Source organism: Drosophila albomicans, chromosome 3, assembly GCF_009650485.2.
Source record: "Drosophila albomicans strain 15112-1751.03 chromosome 3, ASM965048v2, whole genome shotgun sequence".
Taxonomy (NCBI): domain Eukaryota; kingdom Metazoa; phylum Arthropoda; class Insecta; order Diptera; family Drosophilidae; genus Drosophila; species Drosophila albomicans.
Genome location: NC_047629.2, coordinates 30,834,851 through 30,856,080, shown reverse-complemented (window position 1 = coordinate 30,856,080; position 21,230 = coordinate 30,834,851). Strand labels below are relative to the sequence as shown.

Genomic DNA, 21,230 nt, shown 5'->3' with positions numbered 1-21,230 from the left:
AGTACACAAGTTATATACTTCGGTATTTTTAAATGGACATGCCAACTTGTAACTAATATACCAAAACCATAAAAAGAGTGATTTCGGTATTTTTCTAAATCACATTTGCGGTCACTCTGATCGTATACCAAACAAGCCAAAGCAAAATGGCCGCCGTAGTGTAAAGAATAATTTTGTTGGAGTTCGTGTTTTTCACTTAATTTGATAATTATTTGTACATTTTTTATGAATTTTGGTGAGTTAAATGGCTGTACAAAGATGCATACCATAAGTGTATAATAAAAGCTTTGCCAAATTGTGAATTATAAATGGGCAAAAAGTGTTTTAAATCTGTGATATTGTGGCTGCTGGCTGTTGCATTTACTACACCATAAATACATCCAAAGAAAAAAAACTACGACCACAAGCCAACTCAAGCGTACAACCCCCGCGTGCCGCGTCTCGTTGCGTTTTACCCACACCCATAGTCAAGCAACAAACAGGTTTTTATTGTGTACAGACGTGTGTTTTTCTCTCTTTTAATTTATGCACATACAACAGCACACACACACAAGCTCACATATAAACAAACCAAACATGAAGCATAAGCTTGAAAACGAGTAATACAAGAAAATACATAAATTTTACGTTCGTACGCGTGTGTGTGAGGCTGTATGTGTGCGTAAGCATGTGTGTGTGAATGTGTTTATGTTTGTGTTTGTAACGCGCTGTAAACAGCAGCAGCAAGTAGTCGACAGTCGAAGGCGAAGCAGCAGCTAAGCAAAGTGCTAAAGTGGAGGCTAAGCAACCGAATCGAACATACATACATACGAAAGAGTGAAAGAGATAATAAAAATAAACTAAACGACGCGCTACACAACAGAACAGCTACAGGTGAATTCATTTGGACTTGTTTCCCCCACCCTACTCTTGTTGTCTTAGCTTCGTCTCGTCGAGGCGGTGACCAAAGTGTCAGTGTGATAGTGCCTGTGTCTGTGTGTCTGGCCAAGAACTGTAAAAGGCAGCAGCAGAAAACAAGTTGTGAGTAAAAATCTAATAAATTAGCAGCATAATCAATTCGCGTTGTTCTATAAACTCGCTTCAAACTCTAAATGCTTTCAACGCATAGCGGTAAAATAAACTCAACGCACAACTTCAAATTCAAATAAAGTATAAAGCGCTGTTGCAGCAACAACGCCCAAAAAAATAAAAAAGAAAACAAATAAATAAAAAGCAACAACTCGATTGAAAGCTTCTAACGCGTTCATCGAGTCAAAGTGTCAAAAAGCGGCAGCAGCTCAAACTCAAAGTGGAACGTCGCATAGTGTGTCCCACTTAACCTCAAACACAACTCTAGCCATACCCCTTGCTCCCCAAGCAAACCCCACTCCACTGCACCTCTTTGCTTCTTGTGTATGAGTGGAAGTGAGATGCACTTAATTGTGTTGTATGTGATAAATGATACTGTTCACACATACATAGAAAGGTATTTGTATGTGTTTGTGTTTACTTTGTTTTTAGGCTTGATTGAAATGCGTTCGTAAACTTCAAACTGAAAACTCCCACGCTAAAAACATTTAGGATTTTATGAATGAAAAACTTGTCGCACCATATATACACGATATGCTTATTAAAGATCCATTTTATTGCTATAATATATTCAATTTCTTGTTACACATATTCTGAATCATCGGCTACGCTTCCGCTGAAAACAAAATGAGCATTTGCCCAGTCGATTAAACTGGTTTAAAGACATATACACACATATAGATATACATAGATTGTTTGAATCATGTAGGCGTTGAAAACAAATCGGAAGTAATACGATAGTTGGAACAGTACTTGAGACGATTCCTTCCACGGATAAGAAGTGAAAAAGCAAGTGACGATCACGAAGTGCATTGAACCAAGCTAAATGATAAGAGACGGCAAAACAAAAGCAAAGCCACAAAAAATAAAATGAAAACAATAAACAACGAAGTCAAGTTGTGACGGCAAATCAGAGTAAATGTTGTCTGATTCCTTAGAATAGCATTAACATTCCCTATCAGTTGATTTATTAAATATTAATTGTTAATTAACATCTTAATTGGATCATGTAAAGCGGGCAAAATGATTACAAAATAGTTGAAAACAAGAGAAAGAAAGCTCGATTGTAAAATACCCGTTAGTATGGTTTAAGCAACTTATATTTCATTAGAAAATTGTTTTCCACATTGTTGTAATATGAGATCATTAACTCATTTATCAAAACAATTTATCTCAAATTTCATTAAATTGGTATTTTACGTTTCCAAAATGAACTGGAAATGCGTAGAACCCATTAAAATAATCTCCCTCTTTTAAACTCTTCGCGATCTACGCATTCAAAGATCGATAGAAAGACAATTTAGTATTCATTATATTTATGTTTTTCATAAACTTAAACCACTTCTCTATCCAATTGGGCATCGGGTATTAAAATATGCAGCATTAGAAGTACAGCTATTAGAGGCAGAACCAGAAATTGTGCCCAGCCAATCAGTCTGCGATTGGCAAAGCCAATTTATAAGCCAAACTCACAGGTGGCAGCACCTGTTGCCACTGCGTATTGGCCAACTGAACGCCCACTGGCCAAACAGGTTGCAATAGTTGTAGTGCAGAGAGATCGGGTTTCTAGCTTCGAGTATGGGCATGGGCATAACTACATGGTATCTATGTATGGCATGTCTAATGGCCATACGCAGAAATCAATTTCATATGGAGCACGTACTAACTCCCGCCCGAAACTGAATTATCTATTAGCACGCTCGCATTTCCCGGCCAAATGTCGAGAGTGTAGTGAGCATTAACAAACGACAAACGTGACATACATTTTGCCGTTATCTTGATTAAGTCTTGCTTATCTCATACAGAGAGACAGACGCACAGATCTTTCACAGTCTTATCAGTTGAGGAAACCTGGAAAAGTGTGAAAGCTGTCAAAAATATGTCAGAGTTGTATCAACCAGATAGATAGTTAGATAGCTATACTAGATACACTAGGTAGTTAGATCAATCGATCGGATCGTAACCCAAAACTGGAATTTTGAGCTCATCATTAATTAGCGCACAGACAGAAAGCCAGTCAATCAGCTAGCCAGCCAGCATATTTAACTGGTTCGCCAAAAGCGAAGCCACAAGCCACGAAAGCGGAACGCACTTCCTGGCAATGAACTAAATGGGGCTTATGAAACATGAGAGCGCTCAGTCCGAAAATATATGAAATTGATAATATTACTTATTCAGCCACATCTGACATGCTACATCAAGCTGCACAACGAGGGCAGCTCAGCAAAGAAGCCATCGAACATTGTTTGTTGGGCCACGGTAAATAAATAACAGGTCTGAAAGCTAAGCTTAGACATTGTATTCAGCATAATTAATCGTAAGATATATTCTTAATCAGCTAGAAAGACGAGTCTTGTGTCTGTCCGACCTAACATTATATTTTAAAATATAATATAGTTATAAGTAGAACATACTATATTCAAAATAAATTTAAATTCAAGTAAAAGTTAAAGATTCCAAATTTAGAACTTAAGTTTGTCCCATGTTTAAATTTTAAGTTTTTAATTATAGGAGTAAGATTGTTGCTGCTTGTTGTTGAGATAACTGCTGATTAATAGTCGCATAACCCAGCTACTGTTCTTGAGTTTTTTGTATGTTTTTTTAGTGGTAGCTCTTAGACGGCCCTCGTATGTCATAAACATATTCTTAAGGCCAATTGCGAGCCCCTATAATTTCCACACTTTGACGTGCACATTACAAAACTCGTCGCATGGGTCGAGAGAGTCAGACGGTCACTTGACCCGGGCAGCACTTTGATGGTGTTAGTGCTGGAAAAACGATACCAAGCAGACACAAATTCATTGACCAAGACAACAACGACAACAACAAGTTGCGACCTTCGGTTGGCCAATAAAGCAATTTATTGAAGATCATCATGCGTCGCCGTCGACGACGTCTTCGCGTAGGTAAAAGTTGTCCAAGCATGACCTACGACGAGGCGTGAGAAACTGTAACATAAATTTCCCTCCTTCGAGTATCATACGTAAAATTAAAAAAACCTGAATCCCACACATGGAAGTAAGGTGAATGAGCATGCATGTGTGTGTGTGTGTGAACGTGTGATCGACACCTTTTTGAGGCGAGCACGTCCTGATAGTTCGGCGGCATAACTGATTAGATAGTCAAACACAAAAGGACTCACGGGGAAATTGGCGGAAAATACCGCACGTGATTTCCAACAATGACGGGAAAATTTACAACTATGAATCATACAGATACAAGACATAACAAAAAAAAAACCGAACCACTTCCACAGGACTCGTGAAACGGTGCGTGACACATGCAGAGTGAGTGTGGTGTGAGCGGTGTAGAACAAACTATTCAAAAAGTGGGCTGCAGAACGAGAGTGAGAAAGAGAGATAGAGAGAGTGAGTGCAGTGCTGGTCAAACTGTGCTCAACGTAAGCTGCTCTCAAACCCTGCTAAGTGAGTGTGGGTGTCAACGCTATTGTTGTTGTTGTTGTTGCTGCCGTTGTCGTAGTTTCTGTTTTATGCTTGCCGTTTGTCGTTTTGCTCGATTGGCACTTTTGTTGTGTTTACGAGACTCGAAGTCAGTACACGACGAGTCGGCTGAACGTGCGGATCGCTCTCTGTCTGCGTCTGTTTTTCGCATTCTGTTTTCAACAGCGTTACCAAAGAAAGTGTGAAAAGTGTGTGAAGAATTCGCAAACCAACAAAAAAACAAAAGCCCAAAACAAGTTTTATTGTTACACAAGTGAAATTTGGCCGTGTCAATTCGGTAATAATACTATAATGATATGTAACAACAAAAAAAGCGAAATTTTATGTTTAAATTGAAGCACAACGAATGCAAAAGATATAATTATCAAGTGTAGAGGAAATGTCTTGGATTATACATTATTATTACTACATGTAATACTCGCAAGACTTTCTTTAATAATTCCGCGTTATTTTTGTTGCTTTAGTGTCAGCATATTCTACGGAACTTTGGACTACCAAAAATCATTTCCGTTTCGAAAATATGTAATTCAGCATATTTTCGAAATTAGTATTTATTTATTTTTTTTTTATTGATGTTCAGTGCAAAAATGAATTCAAAATAATTGGCTGGGAAGGAATGAACATCTCGTGTTTAAAGAGAATTACAAGTAAATTACCGCAGCTTAAGAGCTTGACCTTGCTGAAAGACCATTTAATTGCCACAAATCTTACCTGCTTTGGGCCCGGCAATAATATTCAAAATTGTCCCTTGCCGTGACCTCTTCAAACCAAAAACAATACTGTGAATATGACGTGCTGAAAGCAGTTTTAACTAAGTAATTATGGAAATTAATGTGTTCTATATTTAGAGGGAAAAATGTCTCATTTGCTGCCTAGGAATGCTGCGAAATTAACGAGCATTCTACACGAATAATCTAATTGTTATAGTACAATATTTGTATGTATGTGTGTATATAGTGTGTAAAAACGAAGGAATCTTGTTCTTCATCTCATTGCAGGTTTTGCGTTTTGATTTGAGCACATCAACTAATAGCATTGAGAAAAGCAAACAAATAAACCCAGTGGAAATTATTATTATATGTGCAGCAACAATTGAAGATAAATGTAATGCCAGTGACTGTGCAGCAGCCGAGGCAGCAACGGGCTCGAGAATGGCAGCAATCAGTATGACAAACGGACGGCAGTGATTAAAACCAGTCAGGCCAGACTAGCCCAGCCTAGCCCCATTGGCACCACCACCAGCCACTCAGTCTGTGAGTGCGAGACCAACAACAACAACAGCCACAACAACAATAAGAGCAGCTGCAACACCAAACGTTGCTGAATCATCAGAACACTGAAAACACACAAAACGAAAAATAAAGAAAAGAGCCTGGCTCAACAGTTTTCAAGTGCGCTACGTCAATTGAAAATACTTTAAGTCTGCAGCTAGAAGAACACACGTCAACTGAAAACTCAACGAAGAGACCTTCAGCGATCATAGTGCAACAGCAACAGCAACACGACAAGTGCAACACAGAACAGCAACCATGCTAATTACTGACCGGAGAAGAATACGTCAACTGACGATGTTTAATGCCTTCATCACGCTCTGTCTATGCCTCCTCGTTGTCACAATCGAAGCTTGGATGCCCGATGTGCGACCCGATTTGCAAACGAGTAAGTTCCAAGACGCCCACAATAAATGTTGTTATTGTTATTGTTGATGTTGATTTTGTTGTTTACTACCGATTATGTTGTGCCACTTGTTGGCCTAGCTTTTTTCTCTCTCCTTTTTTGTTTTGCTGCTTTATCATCGAGAGTTGGTCCAGCGTTGGGGCAAGCTAAGCAATCGCTTGGCTATCGCTCGCCCAATTTTTCGCCATGCTTGCAACAAATTAGCGTTTCCTCTGAAGCAACACAACTCAACAAAATGGGCCAAATTATGGCCCCCACTAATTGCTCCGAATACTCACAATAATGGGTGGAAAATTTCAAGCGCAGCTGTCCACGATGTGTTGTGCAGTAGTAGCTTTGACTTATATAAAACAAATTCAATGTCATCTCAAGCCATTCTGCGACTATTTAAGCTTAAACGTTGCTGAAAATTAAACTTGAATTCCGTATAATTTTAATTGCTAAAACTCACTTAAATAAAAAATTTCAAGTCATTTGGAAATGTCATAATCTGCCTTTAAATGAGCAATTTTCTTAAGTAAATAAAACACAGTCGATAGATATTTGCTTCAAACTTGATCGCATTTAAAATGATCTAAACTAATCTCTAAACTAAATACATATTTTATTTAACACAATTGATGAATCAGCAAAACAAAATTTATGATATTTGGCAGAGAGTTAAAAACGCCTAACAATAACAATTTGCAAAGATTTTGTGTCTACGCATTCAATAATTAAAATATTCCATTCTCATTTAAATTGCAGAGCCAGACAAAGTGATTGCCAGTTTCTTTGGCAACACCACGGACTATTATAAGATTTTGGATCACGATGATGAGAGTGTTCTCGTGGGTGCCAAGTAAGTAGCGAGTTCCTTATTCGATTCGATTCGAATCGATTCGATTGCCATTTTCAATCATTCACAATGTATTCGAGAATTCCTCTCTAGCGCAACCTGAGTTGCATGCATAAAACATTGTATTGTCTTGAATGTGCTTTTTGGCACGGGCTAAATTAAATATTTATAAAGCAAAAACAACAACAACAACAAATAAATCTCAACAACCATATTCGATTCCGTGGAACAATTAACGCGCCATTGAAATTACGCTGTGCTTGGTTGTTGTTAACGTTTCGTGCAAATAATATATAGAAACTGGCTGGGCAAGTGCAAATCTGGCATTTCTCATTCAATTTCCTGGAAGCATTATTTCCAGAACCCTACTACCAAACTTGATATGCGCCTCGATCGAGGTGGTGATAATGTGTGCAAAAGTCAGAGCAACATCTCTTATCAATATACCTGTTAAGTCACAAGCAGATTTGTTCGTCTAAGCCATTTAAAAGTAGAGCGGCATATGAGAGAAACAGCTATGAAATTTGAATTCAAATTAGCATAACTCGTATTTTATGCAATGCCGGGTATTTCATAGTCATCCATAATTCTTTAGACTTCAAACTTGTTTATGTTTATATTATTTTCCTTGGCATTCACTAGAATTCCGACAGGCGATGATAAGTGCATGAACGAGCGTAAGCAAATAATCAGCACTATTAGTAACAAAGAAATTCATGCATCATAAGTACTCAGGATATATCATTGTCAAAGGCGTTTCCAGTTAGGAAAAAGCTAAAATAACATATAAATAGAACTGCAACCAGATAAAATAATCAGTTGGATTAGTAATTTGTATTAAAAAAAATAAAAATAAATTGTTATCATAATTACTTAGGATAAATCATTAGCACATCATCGTCATTAAGGATTATTATAAAATGAAAGCTTAGTAAAAATAGCTTCCCAAAAACATTTAATTAAATTTATAATTTATTTAATCAAAAGTTACGCCTTAATTATATGTATTTTTTGCCTTAAAATGCGAGATTAATAGATTCGTTGTCGAGGTTATAAACTTGTATAGTCGCAAGAAATAATAATTTAGATGTATAGTAACGAGTAGTTGAATTTGATTATGATGGATGGAACAAAGGAACGCAATAATTTTATTCATGTTATTTGCTTGTTATTTTGTCAAAGTATCGCCATAAAGTGGCAACGACATGAGCATAAATGATAATTAGAAATAAAAAACGCAATTGCATATGTAATTACTTGGGTTCTAATTACTTGCGAAAACGTAAAACAACCTTGACAAACAGTTCGCTGGCTTGCTCTCTTTTGCTCGCCCTCTTCCTTTCTGCCTCCCTCTCACTTGTTTGCCCTCTTGGGGCTCATTTATTATATCTGCAAGCCAAAAAAGAAAAGGGTATTTTAACTTTGAGAGTAAACCTCAAAAACAAAAACATTACTTTAAACCATCTTAATAGTTTTTGAATAGTTAAACATTATATTTTTGTTGTGTGTATCATATAAAAGTAGCTACAGGGTATCTCCCAGTCGAGTATCTTATAGTCGACCTTTGCTTTCCTACTTGTTTATTTTGGCTTCGCTGGCAATTTGCTTCATTAGCAGGCAGCACACGCCAACAACAGCTTTGGCAATTAAGTGAATAATTCGATTATATCGTCTTTCCTCTGTCTCTCTCCTCCTTTGCAGGGACGTCATCTACAACATCAGCATGATGGGACTGAAGGAGAACAGTCGACTGGTGTGGAACAGCTCCGGCGCCGATCGCGAGCTGTGCATGCTGAAGGGCAAACACGAGTGGGATTGTCACAATTATATGCGTGTCTATGCTCCGCTTAGCGATGGTCAGATTCTGCTCTGCGGCACCAATTCGTACAAGCCGCGCTGTCGTCATTATACGCCCGTTGAACAGACACCGGATGGAGCTGGCGCCGGAAGTATGCGCTACGAGATCACACGTGATGTGGAGGCCCAGGGTCTATGTCCCTATAGTCCTGCTCATAACAGCACCTACGCCTTTGCCGATGGCCATTTGTATAGTGCCACTGTGGCCGATTTCTCTGGCGGTGATCCATTGATCTATCGGGAGAATCTGCGCACCGAACAATATGATCTCAAGCAACTCAATCAGCCAGACTTTGTGGGCGCCTTTGAGCGTAACGGCTACGTTTTCTTCTTTTTCCGTGAACTGTCCATGGAGTACATGAACTTTGGCAAAGCGGTCTACTCGCGGGTCGGACGCGTCTGCAAGAACGATCGTGGTGGTCCCTACAATCATGGCAAGAGCTGGACATCGTTCCTCAAGGCGCGACTCAACTGCTCGATGCCTGGCGACTTTCCCTTCTATTTCGACGAGATACGTAAGTAAACTTAAATGAAGACTAATGACATTAACTAATCAAATATCTGTACTTTGCAGAGGCTATAAGTCCGGTTGTAGAGATCAATGGTCAAGCCATGGTCTATGCTGTGTTTACCACCTCAGTGAATGCCATTCCCGGCTCGGCTGTGTGCGCCTATCGCGTCGATGACATCTTGGCCGCCTTTGACGGCGATTTCAAATCACAAAAGGACTCGCAGTCGCATTGGCTGCCCGTGGAGCAGACGCAGGTGCCCAAGCCACGTCCCGGCCAGTGTGTGGATGACTCGCGTACGCTAGCAAGCATTTCGGTTAACTTTATCAAGAACCATCCACTGATGGAGAGCGCTGTGCCCGCCGTGCACAATCGCCCACTGCTGACGAAAGTGACTCTGATGCATCGTCTCACGGCCATTGCCGTGGATGCCCAAGTGCAGGCGTTGAATGGCAAGCACTACGATGTGATCTACAGTGGCACCGACGATGGCAAGGTGACCAAGTTCATCAATGTCATCACATCGCATCCAAACAACACAGATCGCCTGCGTACCGTTGTCATCTCCGAGATGCAGGTACTGCCCTTGGGCACACCAGTGCGTGAAATGGTCATCTCGTCGAAGAAGAACACACTCGTTGTGGTTAGCGATGGAAGACTGGTGACGGTGCCATTGCATCATTGTTCGCTCATTATGGACTGCGTCGGTTGTCTGAGCATGCAGGATCCCAACTGCGCCTGGGATCTGCAAACACACGAGTGCAAGAATCTCGCGGCCAGTCAGCACAAGTTTGGCACCAAAACCTATTTGCAGAGTCTCAATACCACTAAGAAATCAGCCGCCTCGCTGTGTCCCAAAACAGCCGCAGATCCTGTGATTGTAACCATGCCGCCATCGCAAGTGGATGATTCACAAAAGCTGCACTATGCTAGTGTGGCGGAGAAACCATCCAGCATTGATCAGCAGGCAACGGGCGTTGGTGTTGACTTTGCGCTCAATGATTACATTGACGAGAATAAAATACCACAAGCATCTGTGGACCCCGAGCAAGTTATGACAAGCCTGCATGGTAAGTGGAGCTTTATTCTCTGATAAATGATTTTACCAATCTCTTATCTATAATCTTTTTTCTTTTACTTTGTAGATCCTCAGAAATCGATAGCTGTTGTCAATGAGCTACAGAAGGCTACATTGTCTAGCTATAATGTATTGATCATTGTGTTTGTGATAATGATTGCCTTCTTCTTGGGCACCGTTGCAGGCATCAAAATTAATAAGAAATGCAAACAAAGTCGTCTAGATGCCAGCCATCACAATCACTTTGGTAAACCAACGTAAGTACTTAATTATTTATTTACTTTTCGAATACAGAATACTTATTAACAATAAAAAAAAAAAAAAATATTAAAACATACGTGGAATCTAATTAACATTTATGCTTACAGACAATTCAAGCATCAAAACAGCGGCAAGGACATTAATTTATTGATCAACTCGAATCCGTACACGACGACGCAGAAGACGCCAAATCTGGATCTTGAAAAAGATCGCAGTCACGAGTGCAAGAACTCCACAGAGCACTTGGAAAAAGAGCTGCCTTGCAAAACGTCAACGCTAACAAAAGTGAAACGCACCTACATATGAGGAAAACACACACACACACACAAACACAATTCTTTTGGTGGCCAGTTTGCCACAAGATTAGTCGAATTTTCGTTGTTTATGTTGCAGTAGTTGTTAGTAAACCTCCCCAACGATTGGGCATACAACATTCAGTTTTGACGGCACGTTTGAAACGTGCCTCGGGGCCCATCCGAAACTGTTGTGTGCGCTTATCATTTACTTTAATTTCGTCAAGATTTAGTTAAATTTATTGCTAATGCGCTGCCTCGATTACTGCGTTAGCTGGAAATGGGAAGTGGTAATTGAAACGTGCCTTCCTTCCCTTTTTCTGGCTATTGTATAGATGATTTGGGCAGCGCGTCTTTATGTTTAGTTGATAGAATAGATGCCAAGTGCAAGAAATTAGAGCTTAACACATTTTACATATCACATGTAGAAGGCATGCATTTGAGGTCACACGCAAGAATTGGCTATGTTTCTATTGAACCACGACAACAATTCTTGTTGGTGATCACAGATGTTAAACCCACCCACAAAATCGAATATATTTCTCGAAAATTCAAAACGATTATTAATCTGTACAAGTATTTTGTTAGACTGAATGTTTCACTAATAATCTTGCTAGTTTTCTTTTGGTGCATGCATGTGCGGTAAAAGAATGCTAATTTAATTATAATCTGTGTCTATTTTGTGGCTAACAGAAGGCAATACAAATTGTATTTAAAATTTAAGCTCAATAAGGAATTGAAAATATCGGGGGATGAATGTATTTTTGTAACTTAACATAGTGTCCCTAGGATAAGAAACAATATAATTAATTCATTAATTATGCGTTCAACACATCAAATAATATGAGGCTGATTCATAAGAACTGAGATCCCTTGACAACGGCAGCCCCCAAAAAAGCAGCATACAATCACGCACAAACAAATAAGAATTGCACGCGCCTTAAACAAAATACCATTTAATTATACATAATTATATGCCTATATTTAGGCCTTAAATGTAAAGTTAAAAAGATAGACTAAGAATTATAATAAAATAGTTTGCATGTATTTTAAACACAGATTCAGCATTTTAATACGTTTATGTTTATTTTTTTAAGCTGTTGTCCGTCCGTAACATGCAATTTTTTTATACACAATAATTCATAATATATATTTTTATATGTACAATGTATCTAATATCTTAAGTCTTTAAGTACAACTTTAAAAGAAAAATACGCAAAATGAAAAGTTTTCAACAAAAAAATTACAAGTTTGATAATTAACGAGAGTTTAAAATTACCGATATCAAAATTTTTAGAATCAGGATTGCTTCCGCTTGAGGAACTCACGTAACAACAACACAATCTAGATCAGAAGCGAGCAATGCAAAGCCTGAAATTCTCATATTGTGATAGATTATATTGAAATTTTTTATGATAAAATATATAAAATGATATGCCTTTTGATTGAGAATAACAATGATATACATGGAATAAAGATGCATGCAAGATATTTGCTAATAGATCTTCCCGTTGGAGGAAATAAAAAGAAGAAAATGTAAATTTTTTAATATATATATATTTGTATGTATGTATTGTACTTGATATATTGTTGTAAAGAAGTTCAATGAGCTATGCTAAATTTAATAAAGTCGTCTTTTTAATACAATTTCAAAGGATTTTATATTTTTAAATATGGTTGTTATAACTTCCATAATGTGGTGGCATTCTTTAACCATCTTTCGAAACTATTCACAATTCTATAATTATTTTTTTAAAAAGACGTTTTCAGAATCACAAATCTATCGTAACAAGTAAGCTAAACTGCTGGCGCCATCTATTGTCGAAATATCAACATCTGAAGCTGTGGTAAACTTTAGTTTTGTATATTTTACAACTGTGGTGAATTAGCCAACTTTGAATTGGTGCACAGCTGTTTTTGCTAAATATGTGTTTGAATCTGCATCTTATAACGACTGTGCATATGTATATTAACCTGTAAGAAATACGACACTGCGCATGTCACTGCTACAATTTACAAAACAGCACGTGCGAACAAAGCTTGCTTGTGGGAAAGCAACAGAGAGCAGCGAAAGAAGAGCGAATCAAATTGCCGGCTCTCTCTCTTTGACAGCCATTGTGGCGTCATGGTCGCGCTCTCATTTTGGAATCATATAAGCGTTAGCACCACCCGTAAACGGTGTACGCTCAGTTGAACAGTTACAGTGACAGCAGCAACCTCCGTTGTGCTCTCAGTCCTTGCTGAGCGACGCGGAAGGACGGTTAAGGTTGAGTCATCTCACCAGAAAATGTGCAACTTCCAAAAAAAATAGTGTAGAGATAAAAAATTGTGTGAATTTTGTTTTGTGCGTGCCTAAATCAAAGAAAAAACGCCAGCAGTAACACGCAAGAATATATATGCATATAAAAATAATAATAGTGTGAAAATCCAACCTTATGGGAATATAAATGAAAGATAAAATTGAGATTTTGAAGTGATTCTCAAAATGTGCATGTGAAAATGGAAAGCTCACCCTCCAGTTCTATAGAAAAGCAAATCGATCACTTTCTGGAGCATTTCAAGCGCAGCGCCTCCAAGGCCATCGATGCCGAGTGGGGCAGTGGCAGCGATATCATCAACAATGGTCAGTCCGGCAGTCCACAACGCCAGGCGCCCTTGCAGCGATTGCTCCAAAAGACCAAGAGTCGCTCCAGTTGCCTAGACGTTTCGGAGCTATCGGGTAGGCCTACAAACATTGTCTACACACACACGCACACACCCATAAACACAATCACATATTCATGTATTGTATGCGAACACGTCAAGGACCTTCTACTCCAGCATTGTTAACTCGCTATTGATTTTCCATACTCCTTTGGTGTCACGGTTAAACTCATTATTCTCGACATTCGTGCAATGCTCATGAGTAAGGCTACGAATATTTGATAAGGAAATGACTAAACTTTAGATAGTAATAATGGATTTCCGATAAAAATAGATATTAGATATTAAAAGGTGCCAAATAGCTAGACTGATAATATTAGCAAAACAACTACGATTTATTTATTTATTAGATATGAAAGTTGATTAATTTTCTTTAAAGTGCCTTATAATTAAGATAGCTACGAACTTTCTATAACTACCAAAATAAATTAAGTATACCACACCACACCCAATTCTTTTGAGGATATCGTGTAAGATAGCTCTTAAAGCTTTTCATAGCATGTCTTGTTGGAAATTACTAATACTTGTCGAAAGGTGCCAACGTTTAACTTAGTAAAGCGAATTGTTTGCCTTGCCGTAGAACTTTAACTAAGTTTGCATATGAAGATGCAACTAATACCTTTTGCTTTGTGCTCTTGTGACCGTAGCTTATGTGAAATGCATATGACACTTTTCAATTAGCTGCACTTCATTGGGCGCCCATATGAAATACAAACTGACATCGGCATAACTGCTGTAGAGTGTTACCCCCATTGCAATTGACGTAGCACTGCAAGTGGGCTTCAATTCTATTTAGGGTAGACGACGCTTATTGCTAATCACCGGCAACGTCAATTGTCATTTGTTGCTGCCTTTTGCATTCTTTTAAGCCCACATGGCACACACTACGATGCATGTGCCCTTGGTCTCTTAATTATATTCAGGAAAAGCACAATAGTATATTGCGCTTCATAATGTCATTGAATACTATTAAGAAATTGTCTCCCAACTAATTATGTTCACTAGAAAGGCTTACCTTAACTTTTACATAGGTTTACTATCTTGGTTTAAGCTTGCATTTAAATTATAACGGTCGTTCATGTGAATCTGCAAGTTCATGAACCACTTTTAAACCATTTAAGTAGCCATAAGCAACTAATAATATAAATATATACTAATACTTAAAATATTCTTGCTCTTTGGCAAACTATATAAAAAAGGTTTTTTAAGTCAAGTTTTGACCTATATGCACAGTTATTTATGACACCACTGTAATAAAGTTTCGCTACGGAACCGCCTTTGTCTATTCAAATATTGATCGATGTTAATTTCAGCCGTTAATATCAGTTAATGTTATACATGACGTCAACATAACCATTTTTGTTGTGTCTCATACCAAACATTGATAGTTTTAAAAATAAATACAATTTCTAAAGACATTTATTGATAGTTAGTAAAAAATAAATGTTTTAGACGGGTGTAGGTTTGTTAAAAAGCTCGAAAATAAAATTGTATTTCAAAATAGGCGCCTTTATACGCTTTGTAAAAATATACTAATATACTTGCCTAGAGGCAATTATCGGTGTATTTTGGTATATCTCTTTGCGTTAAAATGTATATTTAAGAAATACTTTTGATTCATAAAATAGCTCATAAAATTTATGAAAACCAATTATTTCATATTCATGTAGTCAATAATAAATGCACTTTAATATTTGTATGAAAAAAAAAAACAAATCGATGTTTGCCATAAATAAATCGATATTTTAATAAATTCGAAAAACATCGATGCATCGATAGACAGTGCCATCGACGGTCCTTCCCTTCAATACTACCCGGTGCGTTCACGGTAAAGATATATATTTTGTGGTTTTCAAGATCCGCTATATATGGAAGTGTTTATATAATTATTTATAAAAATGCCATTGAATCATAATACAATGCAAAGAAATTGCTTCTCAAGTAGTTGCAGAATCTGAAGTGCTGTGATCGTGTGTGTGCTCAGCTGTGTACATAAATAAATATGCTCAGCTATTGCAAATTGTTGTTGTGTTCGCATTTGTATCAAACGCGCATTTTTTAAGTTGCGATTTATTGTTTGCACTAACAAAAGATTCAAAAGTGATCTTGTTTGGCGACTGCTGATACGGATTATAATTTGGATTTCCGCCCCCTTTTTTTTGCAAAACAAAGCAAACAGCTCCAAAAATGTGTATGTGTATCACAATCAGTGTGAGCGTGTGAATGTGTGAGTGTGGATGCTGTATGCGGGCGTTGTAACTTCATCTTCGCATCGTCGTCATTGCCAAACGGATGCTAATTATTTATCAGTGCTCCAACAGCTGGTGAATGTGTTTACATACACACATATGTACATACAAGTATGTAATTCGTCTAGCAGATGAGCTGCAGCATTTGATGTTTGTACTTGGACATTACCTCTTAAATGATTTTGCTGTTAAGCCTCATCTGTTACATTTATTGTTGCCATAAATAACTTTGATGGTGATCCAATATTTCACATCGCTGCGTTGACAATCGAATCGCATTTGCACAAAATCTATAGTATATAGCTATATCTGTATGTAAGTATGTATGCATAAATACATTCATTATCCACTGTCAGCTCTGTGGGGTATGCAATTTACTTATGAAACACACTATACAAATATATGGACACTGACGTGCACAATACATACATAACATACATATGTATGTGAGAACTTTGATTGTTTGCTTTTTCAGTCTACCGGCAATTTCCGAACACCCAACTCGAGTGTCGGCATTATTGTTGGGTAGAATAATTATTAGTGAATATATAAAAATATTCCAAACATAGTAGGATTGTGATAATACGATACGATATCAATACTTTGCTGTGCTTACAATGACAAATAGCGAATATAATGACTAAAGAGTAGAGGCAAAGTTTACCGCAATTACTCGGAAATCACGTACAAAACTCTTAAAACAGGTGACTGTGATTTTATGCTTTTCGTTTTTATTTTTTATTAACTTTTATTTAATATACATATCACATTTGTATAATAATAAGTGAAGGCATTTTCGCTAGCGTTTAATTACCTCATTTGCATAATGGGAGTTATTATTATTATGGCATGGGGGAAACCGCTTTTGATATATGGAAACATATGAGGTTGACCTAAAAAATTGAGTGCAGGGTATTGCTTAGTCGGCGTAATTCCATTCACATAATTTCTAATATATATAATACTAATGTGTTTACGAATTTTCGCTAATGCCAAACAAAATAAGTCAAAGTATTGCGGTTGAAATTATCCGAATTAAAATTACTCTACTCAAATTTCCTTTGCTTAATAATATTAATGATAGGAATTCAGTGTATCACTCTACTTATATGTTGCCTTTTATTTCAAGGAAAACATAATTAGTTTTAGTACGTTTTTTAAAAGTAAATTCTGATGAGTCAATTCTTAATGAGTACTTCTAAATATATAAACGAATATATATATAGAGGCCTCAATTCATTTGCCAGGAATAAAACTATAGAAAGAATGTGAATGCTGTGGAGTGCACTAACTTAATTGCAAGAGTACTCTTTACAAAACGTGTGCCAGCCCTCAGCGACAAAAGTAAAAGTTCACTAAACTCGTTACACTTTTATGTAGTACTTATGCGCCAAATATACTTGTGATTAAATATAGTATTATGGTTAAGTAAACAATTCAGTCTTGTCTTAAGTCTTTTGTATTTTATAGACTTACACATAGATAACTACCAATATTTGAACAATACAATATTTACAGTATATTATTAATAATTTCTATATAAAAGAAGTTTTGCAATCTGTATATATACATATGTTTATGCCTAGGCATTATTATCCCATTCCTTATCTAATCTGAAAATTTGGTTATAATCGGCTAAACAATAGAAAAGTTATAGTTATCATGTAGCGGTGGCGCCATCTAGTGAGAGCATTTCAAAGATCTCTTATCTGCAATTCTTAAAAGCTTGTTTAGAACTCAGTAAAACGAGAGATGAAATATGAGGAAATGCCATAGAGAATAGTTACAGTACTCTACGAGTATTTATGACATCAACTTTAATTGTATTTTTATTTATACTAGCGGAACTTGCGCTTTGGAACGGAACCAAAACTCAGTGTTCTACGTATTGTATATACGAGTGTAAATGATCTAATTGAAGCGTTAGAATCGTTGACAGTCAAGCGAACTTAACTTTTCAGTTAACTTTCGTATCTGAGTATCTTTTTTGTGTGGTGATCGTGGAGTGAACAGCTGCTCCAATTGGCACTGCAGTCGCACTCACAGTCGTAGACCAGAAGAAAGCTGAAGAAACGCGCGGCCTTTTCTTTCTTTCTTTTCTGCATTGGTCTTAAATTAAATGGGATTCTAACGATCGGCCAATTCTTCTCTCCACACGTTAATGTTATTCTCTTACGCAAGTGGGCACTCTCTTTCTCTGACTCTCTCCCTCTCACAGTATCTATCTACCGCTCGCTGTGTGTGCTCTCAGAAGCAGCTGATGATGATGACGATGCGAGTGTTGGGTCTCAGTACCAAAGACCCGTCGAGTCAACAGCATACGCTGCTTTTCAGTTACGCGATTCTATTTTCTTGTTGTCGTTGTTGGCGCGGAAAACACATAGAGGAAAAAGTGCCGCATAAGTGTTATTACTCATTCCCATACATACACACTTATGTATAGGTGTTTGTGTGTATGCGTTGTGTTGTGTTGTGTTGTTGAAGCTGACATTCATTCGGGGAACTCAATACCCTAAGGTGTTTTTTTCGCATACGCTTCCATATGTCGGACTCAAAGTCGGACAAACCGTAACCACATGTGATTTATTTACATAGACCGTAGTGTCAGCCCCGTAATCACGTTCGCAAACCGTATGCACACTTATCTGTCTCTACGAGCCAAAAACATACATTTGCAATTAGTTATACCCAATTCGAGTATTCATATTCGTATTCACAGCGGTGCCAGGTACTATGGGAAACCAGGAAAGTCTGCCCGATGGTATGTCAATGAGCTTGATATCAACTTGTAATTATTTGTGATAAGAATCGACATTGTTATTTCACGTTAAGCTTGCACACACATACAAAAATGGAACAATAACATTCTGCAGGCACTGTCCCACTGAATCATACAATATTGTTTATTTGAGCGCTTACAAAATAGAATGAGTTATCAGACGATGTCCTCTTATTGATTGTCAATTGATAATAGGCATTATTCTTCGAATCGATGCCTATCACAAACAAATTTCAATTGACACATTTCGGCTATTCTCATAAATATTTAATGACAACTAAAGTAAAAGCTGACAATTGGGTGTTTGTTAAACACAATGATAGCAAAGGAATACCGAAGTCTTTAGCACAATATATAGAGAATGGCTATATACAAATACATATTAAAGGAATCGGTTTAAAATGAATGTTTCTTTAAAAATAAAACCATTTATTTATAATTCTCAAATAATTCAATAACTTTTCTCTGATAAATTTTATGCCTTTTATTGATGTGACTTTTTAAATAAATGACCCAAATCTGTAAAAGGGATTAACCAACGTGAAGCATTGTTCTTTATGATATTGACGCATTTGTATCCAAGAACGTGCTTAAAATTTCTCTGACGCATCGAAATTGACTCAACTGTTGATTCTGATTCACATCTTTAACATAGTTCCTTAGAAGGGACCCTGGAGTTTCCTTGATAAAGATAAGAATTATTTGTGCAATTAATCATGCAATTAAATAAATAAATTATTCGAAAATTATATTGATTTAATAGTTTTGAGTTCCTTAAAAGGGGCGACGGAGTTTGCTTCTGATAGTAATAAGAAATATGTTCATATTTGTTTAAGTAAAAGGTCAATATTTAATAATGGATAATCATTGGAGAGGGCACAAAATTAATGAAAAAGATATTAATTTTAAAAAGACAAATGTAATTAAGTGCTTCTGTTTAATATTTCAGTTATCTTGTAGTAGTTTTCATCTTTTTAGAAATCGAAATTCTAATATCATAATATTTATTTAATACAAACAATTGATTTTCCCGATAGAGTACAATGACACAACGTAATTGTTTTATTGTCTGCTAGCTCACTTGACTTTTCACCAAGATGCCTATGAAATCCAGTAACTACCTCAAAGTCTAGAGTCCAAGTCTAGCCATAAGTATATTCAAATAGAATGGTGGGTTGTTAAGTCAATTAAATGATTTTGTTGTATATATTTAGCAGGCGGAAGGAATACATAGTTAAATAGTACATGATTTGTTTTGTGCTTCTGATTTGTTGCTCATTCCACGGAAATGTGTCTTCATTCATGTATCTGCTGAGATTGCATATGTTGAACAAAACCTTGGCAGGTGTTTGTAGTCTGCTCTTTGCAATAAACTCTCAAGTGCGGTTGCTCGGACAGCAATTGAAGAAAGTACTACTACTACACCTGTTTACGAGCATTACTTCTTGCTCAATGAATAGCAAATACTTTTGTAGAAGAGCTGTGTTAAAAAAAGAGAGGCGAGATAGAAAAAAGAAAGAGAGATGCATAGACTTGAGCAAGTGCTGCGTCTGCTTTAAAATGGGTCAAAGCTAAAAACAAAACGCACCATCCATAACCACTTCGCAGATATGTGCATTCACACTCACTCACACACAGTCACAGATATGAATACATTGGGGCAAGTGTGTATAATAATCATTCATGCTTTGTATACTCTCGGCATGAGATTGCTTATAAAAAAGTGTGCTTGTGTGTGTGCTTATATGTGTGTGGTGTTTTCACACCACATTTGAAATGATTTTGATGATTTTGGAAAATGTTTTGCTGCATTTGAATTATGAGTTGGCCAGAGATGAATGCAGACGCTAATGATTGCATATGATTTGGCTTATTTCGTTTCCGGCAACAGACAACGATGTGGAAACTGCGCTGGCCGAGTCCCAAGCTATTGTGATGAGTGCATCCCAGACACAGCAGCGACAACAGCAGCAGCAGTTGATCAACCATCACATGATCGACTCCCAGATCTCGGTTAGCAGCGGAGCATCCATACAGACGGCGATCTTTCAATCACTCAGCAATTCGCCGGCGCACACAAATCGCAGCACAGGATTGCTACAGCACACCACCTCGACGATCAGCAGCAATTCCACAACATCGGTCAACTCTCAAGGTGTTGCCTATGCCGCCGAAGCGTTGAACACGCAACGACCCGTCGAGCCGATCAACTCTTTGCTGGAGCACATTAGTCCCGCTCAAGCGGCGGCAGCCATGAGTGGCGAGGGAGTGCTCAATATAGCCGATGTGGCTGATTTGCTGCATCCGCAGCATGCCATCATTACGGGCGGTCGCTCCCAGGAAGGTTGTCCACTGATCATCTTCCCCGACAACAACAACTTCAATGCGATGGAAGAGGCCGACTACCAGAAGCTCATTTTGTACCTTAGTTCAGTGCCATCGTAAGTGAAGATGACC

General features: G+C 37.5%; 2 protein-coding genes across 12 annotated transcripts in view; both read left to right on the top strand.

Moving 5' to 3' along the window:
- Positions 1-121: 121 nt before the first annotated feature.
- Positions 122-12,689, top strand: LOC117567779 (semaphorin-1A). Of its 3 annotated transcripts, none has more exons than XM_034247978.2 (7): positions 122-235; positions 5,528-6,188; positions 6,954-7,047; positions 8,746-9,416; positions 9,476-10,480; positions 10,556-10,745; positions 10,857-12,689. In XM_034247978.2, the coding sequence occupies exons 2-7, from the start codon at positions 6,059-6,061 to the stop codon at positions 11,053-11,055; spliced, it is 2,289 nt and encodes a 762-aa protein (XP_034103869.1). In that variant the 5' UTR covers positions 122-235; positions 5,528-6,058; the 3' UTR covers positions 11,056-12,689. The 3 variants fall into 3 exon arrangements, with proteins under 3 accessions (XP_034103869.1, XP_051859906.1, XP_034103868.1); XM_052003946.1 differs by lacking the exon at positions 122-235 and adding an exon at positions 1,002-1,020; XM_034247977.2 differs by lacking the exon at positions 122-235 and adding an exon at positions 4,649-4,806.
- A 580-nt stretch (positions 12,690-13,269) lies between these two features.
- LOC117571825 (guanine nucleotide exchange factor DBS) overlaps positions 13,270-21,230 on the top strand; it is a 41,858-nt gene continuing 33,897 nt past the window's right edge. For 2 of the 9 annotated variants that reach the window (XM_052003939.1, XM_052003937.1), the window contains exons 1-2: positions 13,270-13,761; positions 20,665-21,214. In XM_052003939.1, coding sequence (XP_051859899.1) covers positions 13,542-13,761; positions 20,665-21,214 — 770 coding nt within the window. In that variant the 5' untranslated portion in view covers positions 13,270-13,541. Of the gene's footprint in view, positions 13,762-15,542; positions 15,574-15,917; positions 15,937-20,664; positions 21,215-21,230 lie in introns of those variants that run through there. The other 7 variants (XM_052003940.1, XM_052003936.1, XM_052003942.1 and 4 more) reach the window with 6 other exon arrangements.